This window comes from Poecilia reticulata, chromosome 1 (assembly GCF_904066995.2).
Source record: "Poecilia reticulata chromosome 1, P_reticulata-male-v2, whole genome shotgun sequence".
NCBI classification, from domain to species: Eukaryota; Metazoa; Chordata; class Actinopteri; order Cyprinodontiformes; family Poeciliidae; genus Poecilia; species Poecilia reticulata.
Window position 1 is genome coordinate 10,326,010 of NC_088830.1, and position 20,522 is coordinate 10,346,531.

The following is a 20,522-nucleotide window of genomic DNA, read 5'->3' on the forward strand; positions in this document are numbered from 1 at the left end:
AAATAAGGTAGAAATTTGCTGCTGCTTAGTAGAAATTTTGAAATATCTTCTCTCTAGTTTATTCATTTTTTTATGCTTTTTTTTTTCCAAACTGTAAAGACAGATACAATTTTAAAAGTCAGTCTAATCGCACAAATCTTATGCAATTTAATGCCAACGCCGTACGTAAAAGTTTAAAAGGCACCGGTTTAAATGTTCATTCAACATCATCTGTTCTTGTTCTGGATTTGCTGGTGAGGCTGTGACCTAAAAGTTATCAAGATGGCAAACCAGACAGGAGCATGACGATCGATGCCGAACTCAACGTGAATGAAAATGGGTTGGAGATGCACAAAACATGGAATTAAAAAAAATAAATGAGCTTCCTTTTCTTAAAATACAGTTTTTATTTGTGAATTTACACAGATTAGCAACACATCTAAAAGCAACTCCATTAGATAATCATTTATATAGGATTTTCACAGGTCACAAAGTAGCTTGGCTCATTCTGACATGCCAAAGCAAAAAAAATAAAAATGCATTCTTTTTCTTTTTGACAGAAAAACAAAAAAAAATGGATAGAGAGGCATTAGTAAAGCAAGGTGCAAACTGTTAAAAACACAAGAAGAGAGAGAGAGAAAAAAGAAAGAATGAATGAAATGCACATTCAGTTCATCTGAGAGCAGGATCAGCTCATGAAATACTTAGGAGGCCTGGAGCTCTCTGCAAACTAAAAGGAAAGATAGCGTACTCTGGTACAAATGGATGGAGGGGAAAAAAAGACATTTTCAAAAGGAGAGATGTTATGGAAGGAGGAAGAAAAAAAAGACAATCTGAGTGATACAACAAAAAAAAAAACATGGTGTGTTAGTTTCAGCTCGTCCATTCCTGTCTCTAGCTACAACACACAAACTCCAGTTCCAACACCACGCCACGCCACGCCTCGCTTCCTTCCACCTTCCAGTTGCGCGACTCCGCCCCACACCCACCCTCTCCCAGACCCCAGGAAGCCGGTGTTTAACGCAGCTAAAGACGCTCCCGCCCTCCAAATCCAATACTTCACATTGCTAGCTGGGATATTGGTACATTTATTTAATTGGCAACGGGGGGAAGGGAGGGAAAAGGGGCAAGCGCAGCAAGACATCACCGGTTTGGGCTGAACAGAGTTCAGCTGAGGGTCATCTGACTGTTGCAGTGAGACTGTTTTGAGAAATGCATAACTGGGCTCAGAGTTGGATCAAATGAAAATAAAAGCATCCATCATGTCCTGTTCCAGTTCTTAGAGGAAATTAGGACAAATCAAGTATGTGGTTATGAGATGGGAGATTCTGGAGCCCTGAGGAGAGTCAGTGCAGTCGCCGGGGATTTTGTAAATGTTTCACAGAGAGGAACCGTGAAGCCTGAGCAGGCAGATGAGAATCATAACCTTTGTCTTAATAAAGCTGGAAAAGAAAAGAAAAAACATTACAGCATGGCTTTAAGAAGAACACACCAACACACCAGGCTCCCTTTTCTCAGGCCCCATCCAGACACAGCCTAGATGCTTTTAGGAAAACTGAGATTTTCCACTCCGCTTACAGGTAACAAACACTGAGATTTTTTTTTTTTTTTTGGAAATGCTTTTAAAAGTGGAGATTAAGAGAAAAAGAAAGAAAAAAGCAAATAGACAAAAAGATCGAGTGTAAACCGAGACTATTTCCTTGCTAAGTTTTACATTTTGCCAAATATTTCCTGAGTGTTTTTTCTAAGAGAGTAGGGCAGATTCAGATTAGCAATTTTCCAAACTACCTTTCAAAGTTTACATCATTTTGTGTTTCCACTCGATGGCAAGCATTTCAGAAAGCAAAACAAAACTTACCAGCTCATTACACAACTTTTTAATTGCCACTTTAAGAACTCACTTTCTTATTTAGCCAGTAAATCAAGTTAAAACTAGGGATGAACAGAACAACAACAACACCGGTACCGGTCCGATTAGTAAAACTGAGCAGATATTACTACCTGATATTTATTTCCATCTTGTTGCCGTTTGTGTGAGTGTGTGTTTTGGATGGAGTTGGTCATGTGGTGTTTATTTGGTCATGTGGTAGTGATGCAGCACAGAATTGTGGGATGTTTAACTGAAGCAGAGAGGCGGCGCAGACTGTGGTCGCTTTCAAACGGTGTATGAAAGTATATACATACGATAAATCGATGAATATCAGGTTTTGGCTACAATAGCATCGGATATCAATATCAGCCTACATTTTCATATCGGTGTATCCCTACTTAAAACTAAGAAATTTATCTCGGTTTACACAGAGTATAGAGACTTTAGAAGCTGCCGCTTGAGAAAGGCTCAACACTAAAAAAGAGAAAATAACAAAAGATTAGATTTGAGAAAAAGAGTTGTTGACGCTGATAAAGCAGCATTTTTAAGTGTCAAGAATCGTTAATGGATTCAAAGAGAGCCACGAATCAGAAGAAGGTACGGCTCGCGTAAAGGTAAAGAAAGCAAGAAAGAAAATAAGTAGTCTAAAAAAAGTGTGTCCTCTGGTCAGACTGGACAAAGCTACATCTCTTTGGCCAGGGAGACATAACTCTTGCTTGGAGGACGAAGGGAGAGGTCCGTGACCCAAAGAACACCGACTCCTACAGCGCCACATGGTGGTGGGAGGACTGTGGACACCACAAAGCCCTGACGTGACCCCTACAGCTAGAAAACCAACAACAATGTGCCAGGGACTTAATAACTGTGACATTGGAGGTCTTTGTGAAATAATTAGTTTTTAAATGGAGAGTAAAATAATGTATAAGCATTCACAATAAACCGGGGATGCTTTCTTTTCCATTTTGATGCATTTATTATTGATAATGTCGCCACCTGCTGTCGGTGCACAGCTACTACAGGACTTTTGATTGGACTCCGAATAAGATTGTGCAGCAAGGATAAAATCAGAAATGGATCAAGAAAGTATCTGTTTAACAACATTACAGAGCAACGCGCCTGGGGCCGATCAGTTCTGAACAACAACAAAGACACGAACGGGATCCGATCAAAACCTTTTTTTTTATTTCACCCGAGATTATCCCTCTCTTTTCTTTCCGCTCACTTTCTTGGCCCTGACTTTTCTCGAACACCATTCCTCGCTTGCCACTTGCACGAATTCTACCGAATACTTCATAATCTCCTTCGCCGGTGAAAGAACAAAACAGAAACAAAAATACCCCCACATTATATATTCTGCAAGAAAAGTGCTGCACTATGACAGAATAGAAGCTCAAACTTGCAAGTCGACAGCCGGCATATCCAGTTTTAACATTATTGTGCTGAGTAGGAACAGAGTGTTCCTCGGGATTACGACGCTAGCCAGGATATCCGGCTCTCGCTAAAACCGGCGCTACGCCGGGACTCCAGTTCAGAAGTGTGCCAGCACTCGGCAGTGTGAGATTTTAACTACACAATAACAGTGAAAACACCACAGTCTCATGGTATTCACTCAAAAATCTGTAACATAATTGATACCATTTCGAATTTTAAAAAAAGCAACAATTATTTGACACATTATATAACATTATTACAGTTATGTTAGCTGTACCAGTCTATTATTTTGAGAAGAAGACCAAATGAAATGTGAGGAATTAACACCTGCTAGGTTTTGTAGAAGTTTGTAAATCCCTGCAGTACTTACAACGAGTGATAGGGGGCGCTCCTTTAGTTTTAGCACCTGGACTGAATGTGTGTGTTTGGATCAATGTAAATGCAAAAGTTGTATCAGCAGAGTGTGTCTAGTTGAAGAGAAAGGCCAAAACTACGTTTGTGAGGGTTGAAAAGTCTGGGAGGTGTTACATCAGCGTTGCAAAATTCAGGGAATTGTTTTTAAAGTTGGAAACTTTAGATGCATTAGCTGGATATTTAATTACTGAAGTGCAAAATGTTTTTTTTAATTAGAATCATCATCGGAATGTTTGTTTCCGTCTTTGGTGGTTGTGTTTTATTTTGGCTATTTAAAATATCCTCCAGGTCCAGTATGGAGTGTTCTGAACAAAATTAACTTTTATTAGTCTTTGAGAGAGCACACTCGCAATATATCGCTTGTAAATGATCTCAAAATGACAATATTATCATTTATCGCAATCATTTCTGGGACAATTTATTATCCAGAAAAATGTGCTGTTGTGACAGCCAGGTGTAGTCTCAGTTCTGAAATACATGATCTTATAATTTATTGAGAAGCACCTGTGTAAGACCGAAGCTGGTAATTGGCCCAAGCCTAGTGCAAGATGGAGCTGACGAACGTAAAGCTGCATTCAGTAAAAAAAATAAAAAAATCACATTTCATGAAACAAACAGCGGTTTCTTCAATAAAACAAGATTTTCTCCCAGTCATCTTGGCAAACAAAAACAACAGCGGAGAGAGATGAAGAGGACGCCATATCAAAATGCTACATAAATATGAGATAATGCAGTTGGAAGCAGCCAGAATTCATCCTCTCTTATCTACTCTGACGAGCTTTAACCGTATCTAGAAAACACAATCCTCCTTCGGAGAAAGAAGTCACCAAGAGTCATTTGGGAGCCACGGCAAATACATCAGCTCAAATCCTCCGACTGCCTTTATTCCCCAAAACTAGTTTTTCCAGTGAGATGTTAAATTTTTATGTTTTCTGTGCAGACAAGCGAGACAAAATAAGAGCGAGGTGGAATATTAAGGAATATGTGAAGGACAAAGAGGCTTCCAGTTTAGTATTGAGCCGAGGTTAGAAACACGGGGGAGAGGAGCCAGTTATTCAGGATCTACAAGTGACGCTTCCAAGGAGCCGAGTTAGAGTACTGCATGAGATATCAGGTACGTAGACACACCCACGCCTGTCCTTTTTTTAAATTTATATCGCTCCCATCTGCTGCAGCTCACACACCCACCTGCCCCAAAATCTCACAAACATTCTTTCTTTGCAAAATGACGTTTTCATAAAAATCCCAAACTGCTGGGTTTTTTTGTGTGTTTTTTTTCTTGTTAAATCTTTCCTCTGCCTTTTGTACATAAAACCTCTGGTTAAAAAACAAATCAAATATAATTAAAAACAAAACAAAAAAAACAAACAGACTGACAAAAAAAGGTGGGGTGGGGGGAATTCGACACCCTCTTTCCGCGGGCGCGCTCTTCCCAACTTCGCCCGCTCGCTCCTCTCAGGCCTCCGTCTTCTCTTTCTTTTTGTTTTTCTTCAGGAACGACGGCGTGCGGAACTTCTTCTTCTTCTTGGTGTTGGGCGACTTGGAGGGGGAGCTCTCGGGGGACAGCGGCTCCTCGATCTTCTCGCCGGGGCGCACGGTGATCTCCACGCTCTCCACGCTGGTGGTCAGTTGACTGACGCGCTTGGAGAGCTCGTCGTCGTGGTTGTCCTTGCCGTTCATCAGGCCCGTGTGGTTCTCTGGAGGGAGGAGAGGAAGGCAGTGTGACGCTGGCGACTAATTAGGAAAAAACATGCCACAGATTAATCACTTTTTACTTTTTTTAACCCTCTCACAGTCTTATGATTAGATCCAACAAGCTAATCGTAGCTAATGCGTGGTCCGGCGGGATCACGCACAGATCTGTGCTTGTTCTCAGGTGTAAACACGCTTGTAAAAGTGAACACGCTCGTGTGTCCACTTTTTTTGTGTGTGGTTTTTTTGTGTGGGGTTTTGGGAACTGACGGTCTGACGGGACAACAGCTGTCAGACGTTTTCCACACTCCTCCTGAGCTATTTTCTATCACCTTGTCATACCTTCTCATTTCTCATTCAACCTCTAAAAAAAAAACATATTTTCTACCCATGTACTTATACCAGGAATGCACGATATCACCTCAGTTTGATGTCCACCCATCAGTGATTTTAATTTCATTTCGTATTTAAACAGAAACACCGCAATTGCAAAACTTAACGGAGCAGTGACCTGGTTTCGTCTGACCCCGTAACGGTGGCGTCAGAATACGTGAGCTGGGGCGATGCCACAGGGTTAATCGCTGTTGGGTGGGGTTTTCTCGTGTTTGCGGCGAGAGGAAGTTGACAGGAACTCGATCCCCGCGTGCCGTTATTTACGAGCGCTAATGGGTCGAGTGTGATCTTTGTGTCTCTTTGAGGTGCATTAACCAGTTTCAAGTGTCAGATGTGAGAAGCTTCGCATTAAAGGGGAAAATACTGTAGGTCAACACGGCAAATCATGTCGCCTTGTCATCCCGGAGTATTTATTCGACTCGACCGGGAGGGCTTGTGATATTTTAAACCAGTGGAAGACAGAGAGAGAGAAAAAAAATAAAGAGTTTGTCCCTAAGGTGAGTTACTCGCTTTATTGAGGACACTTTATGCTCGTTTTCAGCTGAAATAAACACACTATGGAATATTAACTTTAATTATTTACCTGTTTGCATAGAGCTGCTTTTGTTGAACAGTGAATTATTCAAAGGACGCAGATAGCTTGGCATGCTGCTAACCGAGATGCAGCGATCCATACGGATATCTTCCGTTTTTATGAAATATTTCGGATGACGCAAGTCTGATATCAAATGTTAATTTCAGACATTTTATCTTACATCACTAAAGACACAACGCAGCATCCTAATAGTGATTTTACATTTGTTAGCATGATGGCTTTTCTAATTAAAAGACCCAGTTTCATAATGTTTCATGCTGCACCCAAGTGAATTAAAAGTGCTCGTAACTTGATGAAAGAAAACACTTTAGAATTACATTTTTTGTTTATATATATGTATTTAAATATGGAAGTAAAAAAAAATATGTTGACTAGGACAAAACATCAAACAACTTCATCTTAAAAGCTTTGGCTTGTTCAAATATGATTAATTCACAATCAAGTTCAAACAAATGAGCAGAAAAAGCAAACTCAAATCTGTTAATTTAAGTTAGCATCTCAGTGGCATGCTCAAATGTTAGCGAGCATCAGACTTAAGAGACAGACAGCAGTGCAGCCAGTCTCCCTCTGTGTGAGCGATACCTTCTTTAGCCGGAGTGCTTTGCGGAGACTGGGTGACAGACAGAGACTGAGAGAGCGTGGAGCCGTCGTCGGAGGTTAGCTCGTGCTCGCCATCTGCAGGGAGGTCGGTCGGCGAGGAACGGGTGAGAGGATTGCAGCACGGCGTCAGAGTGGGGGTGGGTGGGTTAAAGCAGAGGGACGACAGAGGGAGTGAGTGGGATGAGAGGTTGGAGGGATTTGAGAGGGAGGGGAGGAAGAGATTAGCGACAGCACACACAGACACATGTTAGAATCAGGCCATGCACAGCTGGTTTCCCACAAAACTTGAAAAAGAAAATCCTTGTCTGCTGATCATCAGGCTCTCTCTCTCTCTGTGGGTGGCTCAGCTCGCTTTGCAACAGGCTAGGACTCAATATCCCGGTGAGGAGGCAGATGCTCCGAGCGGCGGCTCGCTGGCCACAAGAAGCAGCTACCGCTCCCCCCCATGGTGACGCTTTTACGACACTACAAAACCTAAGCGTCAACTTTGATCCTCACGTAAAGCCGTTAAAAAAGGCCTGGAAATAAACTGTGGCTACACAGACGTAGTGAGTTCAACATGGTGGTTCATGATGACAAGCAATCTAACAAGAATCCCAATTCTCTTAAAAGATAAAGCAGCACAGAGCATGACATACTCTCCACCATGTAGAACAACAGAGGATTAGGTTCATTTTTTTTTTTTAATTTCAAGCTGGATGCGTCTGAATTTGTACAAAAGTCCAATCACAGCCTCAACTGATCGATGTGTGTGATTCTAGTAGCATTTGATGATTTTAATGTTAGTGTTGGTAGGATAGAAAGGTTTTTTGCTTTTTTTTCTGGCATGCATTACAAATAACTGATGCAGATACTAGAGTAAGTGTAATAGTTAATATGCAGACTTTCTGCATATTAACTAATCTGCAAGGTTAGTGAACCTTGCAGATTTTTTTCTACCTCCCTCACCGCCCTGCTGACTACAGTGGAAAGATAAATCTAGGTTTTCATCCATAAATGCAGGCAAGTTCATGTGTTTTTGTACCATTTTCCGACTTATTTTATACCCATTTCGACAATGAGCTACTGAAAAAGGAGCCTGTGACATGCAATACGTCATATAGCATAACTTCATAAAAATAAACAAAAAACACAAACTACAACTTCCCAAAGAGTCTGATCAAGTTACTGTAGAACTGAAAAGAAGATTTAGTAATGTATTTTAATTTGTTTTCTTTTTTTAAAGAGATTTTAATTATAGGCAGGTTTTTTTTCTACCACAGAATGAACGTACTTATCTCCTCGACTGTCTCCTTCAAAATGCTCATGTTAGTCAGTGGGTCTGCGAGGACACCGATGTCATCATGACATAAAATAAACGTTACATTTTCTCACAAATGGCAGCTTTATTATTTTTTTTAAACTAACACACCTTCACTGAGGTTTCCCAGTGAACAACATTAGTGCTGCAGCTTTGACAAGTTTCTTGGTTCAAAGCCAAGCCTGGCATTAGCAGCTTCATTAGTCTCAAACATGAGTTAGGTGTGAGTAAGAGACAACCTTCCAGACTCCACTTTCAGCTGTATGGCTCCTCTAAACCTTTTACAGAGAGGACGGGCAGCAACCTGCCTAGTGCTGTTCAAATGTCTCATCCCGTTTCCTCCATGTGGGACATGAAGGTGGAAACCGCTCACATGAGCAATGTGGAGATTTGAAGCATCAGCTTGGCTTGAAGGGTTATTTCTGACAGGATTAGGGACTTTTTTTATATCGATATTTAACTTCTCATTGCTGCAGACAGAAGTCACATGTGGAGTACCCCAAGGTCCATTCCTGGGACCCCTCCCATTTAAAATCTACGTGGTCCCACCAGCTCCGGCTACAACCAGAAATGAGATTAGCTACCATGTCCATACAGATTGTATGCAGCTCTATGTTACGATGTCACTTGGTGAATCAGAAAACCACCCAATCACAGATCGGGCGCTTCGAACAAATCAAAGTGTGGACGTGTCATCATTTTCTCAGGCTGAACAGACACAAAACCGAAGTCACTGAGTCAGCGCCCAGCTTCAGTGATTACAGACAGAAACCAGCAATTAGGCCTGAAATCTGGGTGCAGTGATGAACTCTGACCTGAACGTTCAGAGCCACATGAAGACAGTTACAAAGTCGGCCTTCTATCACCTGAAGAACATCTCCAGGATTAAAAGACTAATGTCTCAGCAAGATCTGAAGAAGCTCATCCATAAATAATAATCTCATAAAAAGTACTTTTCATAGCTGCATGGGTCTGCACTTTTATATTTTATACCAAGTTTTGTTGGATTTCAAACGATGAGCATCCACAACGTACAGGAGACGATCAGAACTCAACCTGCAACCAATTACACATGTGTGTGTGTGTGTGTGTGTGTGTGTGTGTGTGTGTGTGTGTGTTTGTGCGTGCGTGTGTGTGCAGCATGTCTCGGGCCTCTCCAGACGGACTTCAGCTTGCATCCAGATGGGTCACCGGGGATTCATGGGGCTGTGGGGGCAACAGTGTCATAGCAACGGGCTGCGCTCGTGTGGAGGGTGTGAAGACCTGCTGTCGGTTCAGTCTGCTGTCTTAGTCACGCTGGCCTGTCACGCAGGCGCTTTCATATGCACGCAACGGCGCAGAACATTTGGACGTGTACCGCACACATGCGTGAACACATGGCCCGTAAACACGGCCGCATTAAACAGCCGCATCCAAAACGTGGTCCAGCGAGCCCAGAGCTCTGCAGAGCTGCGAGTGAACCCTTTCACCGCTGCCTGCTCACTGTTGACTTTCTGATTGTCTTTCTAAACAGAGAGAGAGAGAGATAATGTGATTAGCACCGACTCCGAGCGGAGCTAAAGGAAGCAGCGACGTATTCGGATGTGATCTCCCGAGTTTTGACGCCGTCCGCTTGTTTGACGGCGCCGCTAACGAGACGCAGCGCCTCTGACCGGAGACGGATAGAGTTTTGAACCACCGGCTGCAAGCGGATCAGAGGGAACGAATCCGACTCGAGATGAGAGGAATCAATCTGCAAGTGGAGAGTTTAATCCAGATTTGGTTCAACATCAACTGGAAAGCTGCTCCAAATGTTTTGCTCTGATCTGCCGCTCAACAAGCAGTTGACATAATTGGATTTTAAACGAGCTGAAAGAAATGCACTTGAAACTTTTAACGTTCATCTGGAAGATGCCAACATCTAGCAGATGTGGGTTTTTTTTGCAATAGATTTGTATTTATTAAAAACAAGAACATTTAGTTTCAAAAATCTAGAAATATAACAGGACTTTTCACTTTTGTTTCAGAGACGTATGATGTCGCTGCGCTGCAGAGGGAGAGAACCTCTTAGTGGTTTTTGGGTTGTTTTTGCAGCGTCGGGTGAAATAACATTTCTTCAGGCTTTAAGGAAAAGGTTCACTGCAAAAACATAAAATCTTACCAAGACATTTTTTCCATGTTATAATTGAAATAGCCAGTGGAACCAGAACTTTTTCATGAATATTATTCATGAATTATTTACTAAAACAAACTCCTGTATGTTGTTGAAAAGTTGCTTGTAAGTTAGTTTTGTCTCATTTAAGTTGTGCCAAGATATTTACACTACAAGATCAAGTAAAAATAAACACTTGGTAAGATTTTTGTAGTGTTGGCATTCAGTTTAGTTTTCAGCCTCTGAAGCAGAAAAAAAACCTCTGGGCTGATCAGAAACATAAAAAAAATATCTTAAAAGCAACACTTGGACTCTTAATGTTGCACCAAGAGTTCATTAAAGGGACATTTACACCATGAAGCTAACTTCTCTTCTTCAAACTCATCTCTCTTTTAATGCTCTTAATTTGAAAGTTGCATACGAATTGTTGAGCTAGTGGTTGTTTTTTTTTTAAGGCTGACAATACTTGTGCTGTACGATGAACCATCACAGATTTCCACTGACCACGAGGAGTGTGAGTGAGTGTGTGTGTGTGCGCGCGTGCGTGTGTGTGTGTGTGTGTGTATGAGAGAGAGTTTAAACATTGATCAAACAGAGTGTGTGTCGTACCGCTGAGGCCAAGTTGCCTTCTCTCCACGTTTTTGTGGTGCTGCTCCTTTTCCAACAGCTCGCTGAACGGGTTGGGAGGAAGAGGAGCCATCTGCTCCTCCTCTGTGGGCACGTATGGCTGAGGTGGAGGAGGAGGAAGAGGAGGGGAGGACAAGGAGAGTAAAGGGTGAGTACAGGAGCGTCGACACAAACACCGTTTATAACCAAAATAAATCAGATTACGTCTAATAATCCAACACATATCCTCCAGTCAATCCCATACACACAAATGACAAGTCACAGTACGAACTCCTGCTGAGATTTAGATGCATAAACAAGTCGAGAACACTCATCATGCTCCGAATAAGACACCATAAATTAACAGTACATGAGACGTGTCCCAAATAAATGGAAAACTGGTGCAAACTGATTAAAGAGTAGTTTGGTCTCCAGGCACAGCGTCATGCGGCGTTTCAAAACAAAACCAAATCAAATGAAATGAAATGTGTGGAGGGTGAAATAAAACCCACTGTAAACGGGGAACCAACAAGCACGATGCTTGAGAATATTTACCAGCATGTCTATCTGCCCCAGATCCTTCGAGACAAAACAGCAACGAAGAAAACACAAAGAATCAGCTCAGACGTGTCGGGATGAGACTTTTGAAGTGCGTGTTTTGTGTTATTGCTGTAGTTTTGAGTGAAGCTTTAGAGAGGATCCTGCTTTCCATGCATGCTTGTCTCCCCCTAGTGGCCAAATTGAATAATAGATAAAAGGCAAGAGACTCGCAATGAGACTTGAAGCTTCGAGTGTTGATCCCTGTGAATCTAAGTAGATTAGAATATAAAATGAGGCATTTTTAATACAGAAATGCTATGTGGCGGCCATTTAGGAAACACTCAAACCTTGGAGAAGACTGTGGATTTAAACATCATCTCCCGTCACATGAATTGATGCCAAATATGACTTTCAGAGTAATGTGCCCAAGCACACAAATGGAAAGTTTAGTAGAAGGAAAAAGTGTGGTTTGAAAGTTTCCAATTGCAGCCTCGGGAGGATTGTAAAGCAAAGCCCATTCAAAAGCTCAGGGGGAAATTCATAAGTTCCGAAGAACCGTGTGTCACGCTGCACTGATGCAGTAGTTCATGGAAAAAATGTCGTGATAAAAATATTGGCTCATAAAAACCACAGTATTTGGAAATACTTTTAAGCAGACCAACATTTCTGTATTTTTCTTTTCAATCTTGGTCATATTCCAACTGATTTTGGGGGCTTTAATCAACTGCAATCCCTAATCATTAAATCATCAATCAAAATGGTTTGGATTTATTACTGTGTGTAATGAATCCAAATAATATGAGTTTAACCTTGAATCTTAAAAATAAACAAGGTCCTACTCTGAAGCTCTGAAAAGAAACATCGTCGCTCCAACATCGGAACATCAGCTTTGGTTTTGTTAATATACACATAACTCACTCGTTTTTAAAATTATTATTATTAGTTTGTTTATTTAAAATAAAAAAAAGAGACAATCAATTAATACTGTAAGGAAAGAGCACAGTGGTGAACTGCTGCCTCTCCAACAAAGTCACATATTGTTGTGACAACATGCATTTTTCTAATCATGCCAAAAGGCAACAAGTGCCCAGAGCTGCACAAAAGTCTGTTAGTGGAGCCGTGAAGAACCGGAAGACGTTTCTCACCTGTCGTGGCTGATCGACAGGAATGCCGGCGAGGTGCTGAGAGCGCGGACCTGACGTCATCACATCTAACCGGTTCTGCTCTCGGATCTGGAACGGGACAGACGGAAACACACCACCAAGAGGTCAGCAGGACTATGAAGGGTTCAAGGCCGCTGTCGTGTTTGGAAGCAAAATTCAGAAAAAAATATATACATATATTCATGGCAAAGTTTTCATTTGTCTATGATCCACAAAAAAACTGCAAAGCTGCCGAAACACTGAGTTCCTTTAAATCGAGGCCAGAAACCCATTTGTTCAGAGTTGCCTTTGATTAGTAGTGAGTGAAACATCAATCGATATGTTTGATTGATGTTTCACTCACTGAAGCAGACGTCATAGAACAAATGTTTTCTGATTGTGGGGTCTTCAAAATCTTACCAAGATTTCGATGATTTTTGACAAAATGTAATGCTTATTGCTCGTTTCATAACCACTGACTGTATGACGTTTTTGTTTTAAAGTGCTTTGAACTGCCTTTTTGCTGAAATGCGCTACACAAACAAACATGATGCGACTTTTATAGAAACAATCGGAGCCACAACTTTCAACACCCCAAACGATGCCTGTAATGGAAATCTAATGTGTTTTCTAATTTACTTTTTCAAGTTGTTTAGATTGTGTTAAAACAGACTCAGTTCTCTGAGCTGGTCTTCAAAATAGGAAAACATTGGAACCAAGTCCAGCAGATTGACAACAAAGTTTATGTTGCCATTACCCACAGTGGCACATCTGACACACAAGTATGGAACAAGTGTCCTCCTTTCCTTATCTAGTAATTTTTACAAAACTTCACATATAAAACTTTAGGGTTTTATATGTTAGAATAGCGCTGAAGTGACTGGCAGCTCTGGATACTCAAGCTTGGAGAAGTGCAGGAACCTTGAGAATCAGATCGACTTTTCAGGAACTAAAGCTCTGAGAATGTCGGGCGTAAAGCAAAAGACAGATATGTGGAAAAGCGCCTGCTGGAAAGAACGACACAGGATCCGTGATGCATCGTTTGAGATGGATTCTTTTCCAAAGACCATGGAGTCGTCATGAACTAACCATGAGATTTCTGCATGGTTAGTTCGTTCTACTCATCCGTACCGAGTCGTTCTCTCCGCGTGCTGCGGCCGCTCCGTCACCCGTGTAAACTCTGCTTCGCTCAGCCCGTCTCCGAAAGCCTTCGGCTGCATAAACATCCGTCTTTTTGACGTCCCGCTTACCGTTTCTAGAAGGACTGTCATTTTTTTGAAACCAGATGTCCATTTGGTATTTTGTACTGAATCGGCTGCTTCAAAATAAAGGAGTGAAAATGTTACACAGTCCTTCCTTTCCTTCTGGACTCACAACAGACGCTTTTGTTTTGTTTGTAGAAACTATCTCCTAACGTCGGTAATTTTAAGTAGAAGTCTTTACAAAGCAGCCAACATAAACAACTGGACTCACTTTGTTCCTCTTCTGCTGCACCTCGCTGGGGTCTGTGTTTAGAGGGACGAACTGATTTGGGTCTTCAATCCGGATCGGAGTTCCCGTTTCATCCGCCCTCATCCACTGCAAACAGGTAGACGAGACTGCAGCTGAATCAGGCTGCTTGTTTGCCGCTCCGCCACCAGATGGCGCTCTAGCACCGCGCTGTTTGAGCCGAGGCCGGCTTCAGTTCTCACCGTGGTCGTCCGGCTGTTGCAGCGCTCCTCTCCGGCCTCCACGCTGACCTTGGTGTAGCTGTTGGGGGAGTTGAGCCAGCGTGTCTTCTCCCTCTGCTGCCGCTGCTGGAGGAACTTGAAGGGCAGCCGCAGGGCCTCGACGTCCTCCTCGAACGTGAAGGCCGTGACGGTGGCGGGGATCTCCACTTCGCTCTTGTGCCTCGGCTTCTCCCGAACGATGGGGTGTCGGTAGGCATAGCCCGTTCTGTAGCCCTGAAAAGAAAGCACAGTCTCAGACTCCTTTTCCTCCGACACCCCAAAGCAAAAATACAGCACCAACCGGTCGCCTTCGGACGTCACGCCATTAGTGAAATATTTGCAGTTTGATATTTGTGTATTTAAGGATCTCCATTTCTAGGCTCTACCGCAGTAGAGGCTTTTCCTAATGGGGTCCACAACAAACGAAAATCATTTTCAAACATCACAAAACAAGACATAACGGTGTTCCTTCAGACGCAAACAAAATTCAATTAAAACGCAAAATTCAACTTCTTCAATAAGGAGATAATAAAACACATTACCGCACAAACCATTTCAACAATATCAGAACTAAACTAAAAGTGAAGATGAATACAACAATAACAAACTTTAAGTATAAATGTAAACTTTCCATCAAGTCAATATTAAAGATTTTATTTTATTTTTTTATTTACATGATCAGCCATCAATGTAATTACAGAAGGCAACATATTCCAAAAGGAAATTTCTGGGTGGGAAACAACTGGGAGAAAAGGTTAAAAGTTTTTATATCAGTGGTGTCCAAAGTGGGTCCTGGAGGGTCAGCATCCTGCATGTTGTAGTTCACTTCCTGGTTTAACGCACCTGGATCAAATGGTGGCTCATTAGAGGCCTAAGAAGAACATGGACCTGCTGAAAAGGTTGTTACTACCAACAGGGAGAGAACTAAAACATGCAGGATGCCGGCCTTTGAGAACTCACGTTGGTTTTGTGAAGTCCAGATTTTTTGAGAAGAGAAAAGACGACTACATGGTAGTCTGTCGCGAAAAATCTGGACTTCTACCCTTTCATCCATGACTGGATGAAAGGGTAGATGAACTAAAACCTTCAGTTTGCAACGAGGCCATGTGGTGGGAACAACTACATGCACCCTGGACCAACCCATCCCCACAGGGAAACCAAGTCGGATACGGGTTGCATGTTCCTGCTGCGTGAAAGTAACTTCAGTCGGACGACAAAACAAAAACAAAACAGCAAAGTAGCTGCAGGGTTTCAAACGCCACAGAGCAAAAACTGCGAGCCATTTCCTCTCACGCCCATCTGCATCTTCACCCCTCCTCCTCCTCCTTGTCCCTCTTCATTTCTCCAATTTTCCTTTATACATTCCCATTTCCTCTCCCTCAGTTGTGTCGCCGCTGTTGTTCCGTCAACTTTCCACACGCAGCTTTTCTTCTCATCTGCATCCCGCCGTCAGAGCTGACCTTTCGGCTCGGCTTCATCGCTCCAGCTGAGCTGGCAGGGAACTTTTTCCGGCAACATCCTGCTTTCCGTGCAGACGCTTCGACAAGCTCACAGCTGGAAGCTTGAAGGGAACAACAACGCTGCTGTCGCCCCCCGTTCTCATCGCTGTCTCGGCCTCCTGAGTCAAGAGCAACGACTTACAGAAAATGTCGGAGTCAGAGGGATAAAGGAGAGCAACGGATGTGATCGGCCAGAAAACTGCTATCGGTGTACAATTCTTCCCACAATTCTTGATCGAGTCAGCAGAGACGCTGCTGCTCAATGGGAAAGCTTCGTCCTCCACCAACGGATGCGGAAGACGACGCAGAGTTTTAATCGGCCAGATGCCAGGCGAGTCGATAGACTCACCAGATTATCCAGCATCCTCATCAGAGACTCAAACTCCAGCTCTCCGACCTTCCACTTGTACTGGCCGGCCATGTTGACGTCCGCTGCCGACGCCACGGCGAACACGCGGGATTTGTACTTCTCAGGGTCCAGCATTATGAGGTTGTCCACTCCTCCAGCACACGAGATAGCATTGACCTGAAAAAGAAAAACAAAAGTGCTTAGAGCTTCTGTTGTCATCTGTGATTTCAGATCAAACACTTCCAACTTATTTCCGCACAAAATGGAAGGAAGGTGATTTAACAAAACCAGGGAGTCTGAGAGTAAATCAGCTCAGAACATGCGGAGCTGGACACACAGCGAACACGCCCCGGGGGGATTTATTTGTAGAATTTAAGCCGGGCTTTGCAAGATGGATTAATGTTTTTCTTTTGGTTGACAGGGTGACAGTCATTTGGGAGATTTGGTGTGCCGTATTACAGGAGACGGGGAGGAGGAGGGGCGAGCTGTCGGCTCAAATCCACCGTGTTTACAAGCGCCCACGAAACGCATGAGACAATCTGGACTTGCGTAATTTGAGGATGAAATTTTATTTGAGTTAGTAATTCACGCCCAGTTATCGTCTAGGTGGGACTTCCCATCCTGCATTAGGATAAATAAAACCACAACAGTAGCTTAATGTTCAGAAACTTTTAACATTTTCACATTTTGTGACATTATGACAAACCTGAAGGCACTTTGTTGACAACCTTGCATCGTTTTTCTTTTGTTTTACAATTGTGCATTACCTTGTGTTGGCCTATCACATACAACAAATAACTAAGAGAACTAATGTTTTTAAACATAAACGCTAATTCAGGTTTTATTTATTTATTTATCTTTTTGTTGTCGTTTCAAGAAATAATTGCGCTGAATTAGCGACTTTTAGTTCGCTGACACTAAAAGTCCCAAGAGTAATTTTAGATTCTTGGCACTAGACAAAAAAAAAAGAAAAAAGAAAAGTAAATAAAATGTGTCCATATTCTTTTGGCAAAAGATAAATAATTATATTATTTTAAAAACTCAAAAATAGCTTATAGGGGTTTCTTAAAAACAACAAAAAACAAGTGGACAGTTCTCAAAAACCAAGTTGTTTTTTACTCAATGCGTCATGAGACTTTTGTGGCTCAAAATGACATTAATTTATCTGGACCATATACAGAAAAAGCTCAGTAAAGTTTGTGGTTTCAACTTGACAAAATGTGGGGGGAAAAAACCTAATTAGACTGTTCCCCTCTTCACGAAACTCCTAATATTCCAATTATTACGCCGTGTTTTGCCAACACTGTCCACATGGCGAGAGATTAAAAGTGTGCGGATTGTTTTGAAAACGGTCTGCGTGGAGCAACATGACAGCAGCTGGTGGGAGATTAGGTTTGCTGGGAAATCTGACGGTGGGCTGAACGGAGCCGGGTATGTGCGGCAGTACCTGGATTTCGCAGGCGTACTGGGCGTTGTAGATGTAGTGAAAGGCCTCTTCGACGGTTTCCCCGAGAGCGACCACGCCGTGATTTCTCAGCACCAAAATCTGCACACAAACCACACACACACACACACACACAAAAAATAACTGTAGGTCAAACGGGGAGGTTTGTTTGTTTCGCGTGCTACAGCTCAGAAACACAAAAATGATAAATTAAAAAAAAACAGAGGAAACTCCCACAGGATGCGCTGCTACTTCCTATTTCAAAACGCACCCCGCCCTGATAATTACGTCTTTATTTTCTTAACTCGAACTTCCAGATATAGAACTTCCTCTGGCTTAGATATTTTTAAAACTCCTGCAGAAAATGTTTGGTGAAAGATCATATAAAAAGGCCGAGGGGAAGCCGACCTTCGCTGTTGGGCCGAGGGCTTTCTGCAGCTCCCTGCGCTCCTCCTGGTCGTCCAGGCTGCCCTGGTAGTTGTAGTAGGCGACGTCTCCCAAGATCAACGCTTCCTGGGAGATTGGCAGGAGGCCGCACTTCATCGATGACACCTAAATGGGAATAAAAGAGAGGAAAAGACAGATTGTTCCTCACGCCATCTCGTCAAATCGAGCTCTTGCAATGCGCAGCGTGGCGTGCGCTTACAGCCGCCGTGGCGGGAGTGTGAACGTGTATGATGCAGCGGATGTCCGGACGCATGGAGTAGATGGCGGCGTGCGGGCTGAAGCCGGCCGAGTCGATCCGCAGGGTGGTGGAGCCCTGCTCGATCACGTCCCCGATGATGTTCACCTTCACCTGAGAGGACGAGGACCAGGACAGACAGACGGACAGACAGACAGACCGTCAGCTCATTTGTTTTGGCTGGATGTTGAGGACGTCCAACATTTTTAATTCAATTCAGTTCATTTATGTAGCAGCAATCCACAACATGTCATCTAAATACACTTTGTCTTTACTTCTCTTTGTTCTGCCAGAGTAATGTCTTTTGAAATATTTTTTTATTGTATTATATTTTTAAAATGTACATCGCCTTGAACTGCCTTCCTTGTTGCAGAAATGTGCTACACAAATAAACTAGACTTTACAAAAATGCCAATTAAGTCCATTCAGACATAGATATACATCAACTGATCCTAGACATCAAACCATGCAGTCAAGTTCAGTTTATTATTCAAACTAGCTAAAAAAACAACAACAACAAAAAAAACAGTTTAAGGCTAATGAAACCCAGCAGATTGCGTTGAGTCACTGACGTTCTTGCAATCTCTTGTAGTAAGTGAGCGTGCGTGCAGCGACAGTGGAGAGGAAAAACTCTGTGTTAACAGGAAGAAACCTGCAGCGTTACCAGGCCTCCTGTCTTTTATGAGCAGCTGGTGATTGAGAATACAGAGCACTGATCCAAGAACAGCTTCTGTGCTAAAGAAAACTAACAAGTTAACGACAGTAGCAGCTGATTGCTGAAGAGCTTCAGTAATGACGTTTTCTCTCAGGTTTGGCGAACGTCATTAAACTCGGACAGGATGGACTTTTATCTGTCTGCCCTCGATGCCACGGCAACACAGGGATGAAAGCATGAAAACAAAAGTGGGTAGGTCTGCGGATACCTTGAGAAAGGTCGTTAAAGTCCACCGCTGGGCTGTCGCTTTCAGTGTCAACATGAATGTTAAAATCTCTCACTATAACAACCGTATCACTATTTAACACTAAACCAGATAGGCAATCTGAAAGCAGTTCTAAAAAGGGCCAGCTGAAGTATTATCCGTCACAGAGGATGTGTTTTTGTGGTAGTTTTCTTTAACCTAGCATAACATTATATTAGCATCAATACGTTTTGTATTGATGTTACATTTACATATCTGTGGTATGTTAGTCTATTTCCAGATATTTTCACTGCAAATTTTTCACTGAGTTGGTTTAAGAAAAAGTGGAGCAAATAAACATCTTGACAGCTCTTCTGAGAGGAAAACAGAGAGGCTAAAGGAATAAAAGCAGACCCAGTAAAGTGAAATGAAATATGCCCATGCAGCGTCGGATACAAAACCGGATACTCTCCCTTTAACAAAGGAATTAGACCAACTCCCTGGCATAAGTCAATATTATAACGAAAAATTACATTATCTGCTCCTCCAGAGGAAAGACACTGGAACACCAGTGGGAACGCTAATACATTCAGGGAATGGACATGATGTGCTTTGCATGGACAACTTCATTACCGGTCAATTAGTAGTTATTGTATTACCTCACAGAGGAACCTTAAAGGGACATGGAGCTAGACAACCTGGGGGGGGGAAATGAGTCAGAATCCAGTATTAATCCAATATTTTCCGATCTGACAGTGATTTTCACGTCAAATCAATCTGAGTGAAAAAGTGCTGATGGGATCACAGCTGGAACACAAAACCGAATGACGAGGCGCCAAACCAAAACCAGGCAGAGCTTTGACGAAGTGAGGAAAACCACAGCAGAGGTGATGAGATGAGAATATTTACACGCAGGGTTTAGTTTATCGAGAGGAGGGAAAAAAAAAAAGTTACGTTTTTCAACTGGCTATGCTTTAGGAGAGGAGAATAAATTTCAAACACCAGGTTTATCAGAACAGCGACTGAAAAAATCTCGACGTCATAATATCTCGAGGCACAGCAAATCCCGGACTTAAAATACGCTGTTCACTCATCACTTTCTTTACGGTTGTTTTTAGTTGTAAGAACATTTTGGACCTTAAAAACCTTCATTCTTCTTTTTCAACTTCAAGCGACGCCCTGCTGCTAATTGGGTAAAGAAATCCAAACGTAACGTGTGTCTAAGCAGCAGTAAAAATCCATAGATT

The 20,522-nt window shown here is 42.5% G+C and overlaps 1 protein-coding gene across 7 annotated transcripts in view; it reads right to left on the reverse strand.

The window, feature by feature from the left end:
• Positions 1 to 366: 366 nt before the first annotated feature.
• The window catches only part of add3a (adducin 3 (gamma) a), a 121,386-nt gene continuing 101,230 nt past the window's right edge, over positions 367 to 20,522 (reverse strand). For 4 of the 7 annotated variants that reach the window (XM_017305459.2, XM_017305458.2, XM_008409931.3 and 1 more), the window contains 11 exons: positions 18,341 to 18,490; positions 18,103 to 18,246; positions 17,698 to 17,796; positions 16,251 to 16,427; positions 14,385 to 14,636; positions 14,167 to 14,271; positions 12,697 to 12,783; positions 11,567 to 11,590; positions 11,015 to 11,132; positions 6,957 to 7,049; positions 367 to 5,391 (listed from right to left, as the gene is read on the reverse strand). In XM_017305459.2, coding sequence (XP_017160948.1) covers positions 5,150 to 5,391; positions 6,957 to 7,049; positions 11,015 to 11,132; positions 11,567 to 11,590; positions 12,697 to 12,783; positions 14,167 to 14,271; positions 14,385 to 14,636; positions 16,251 to 16,427; positions 17,698 to 17,796; positions 18,103 to 18,246; positions 18,341 to 18,490 — 1,491 coding nt within the window. In that variant the 3' untranslated portion in view covers positions 367 to 5,149. The remainder of the gene's footprint in view (positions 5,392 to 6,956; positions 7,050 to 11,014; positions 11,133 to 11,566; positions 11,591 to 12,696; positions 12,784 to 14,166; positions 14,272 to 14,384; positions 14,637 to 16,250; positions 16,428 to 17,697; positions 17,797 to 18,102; positions 18,247 to 18,340; positions 18,491 to 20,522) is intronic. The other 3 variants (XM_008410105.3, XM_008410013.3, XM_008410188.3) reach the window with 3 other exon arrangements.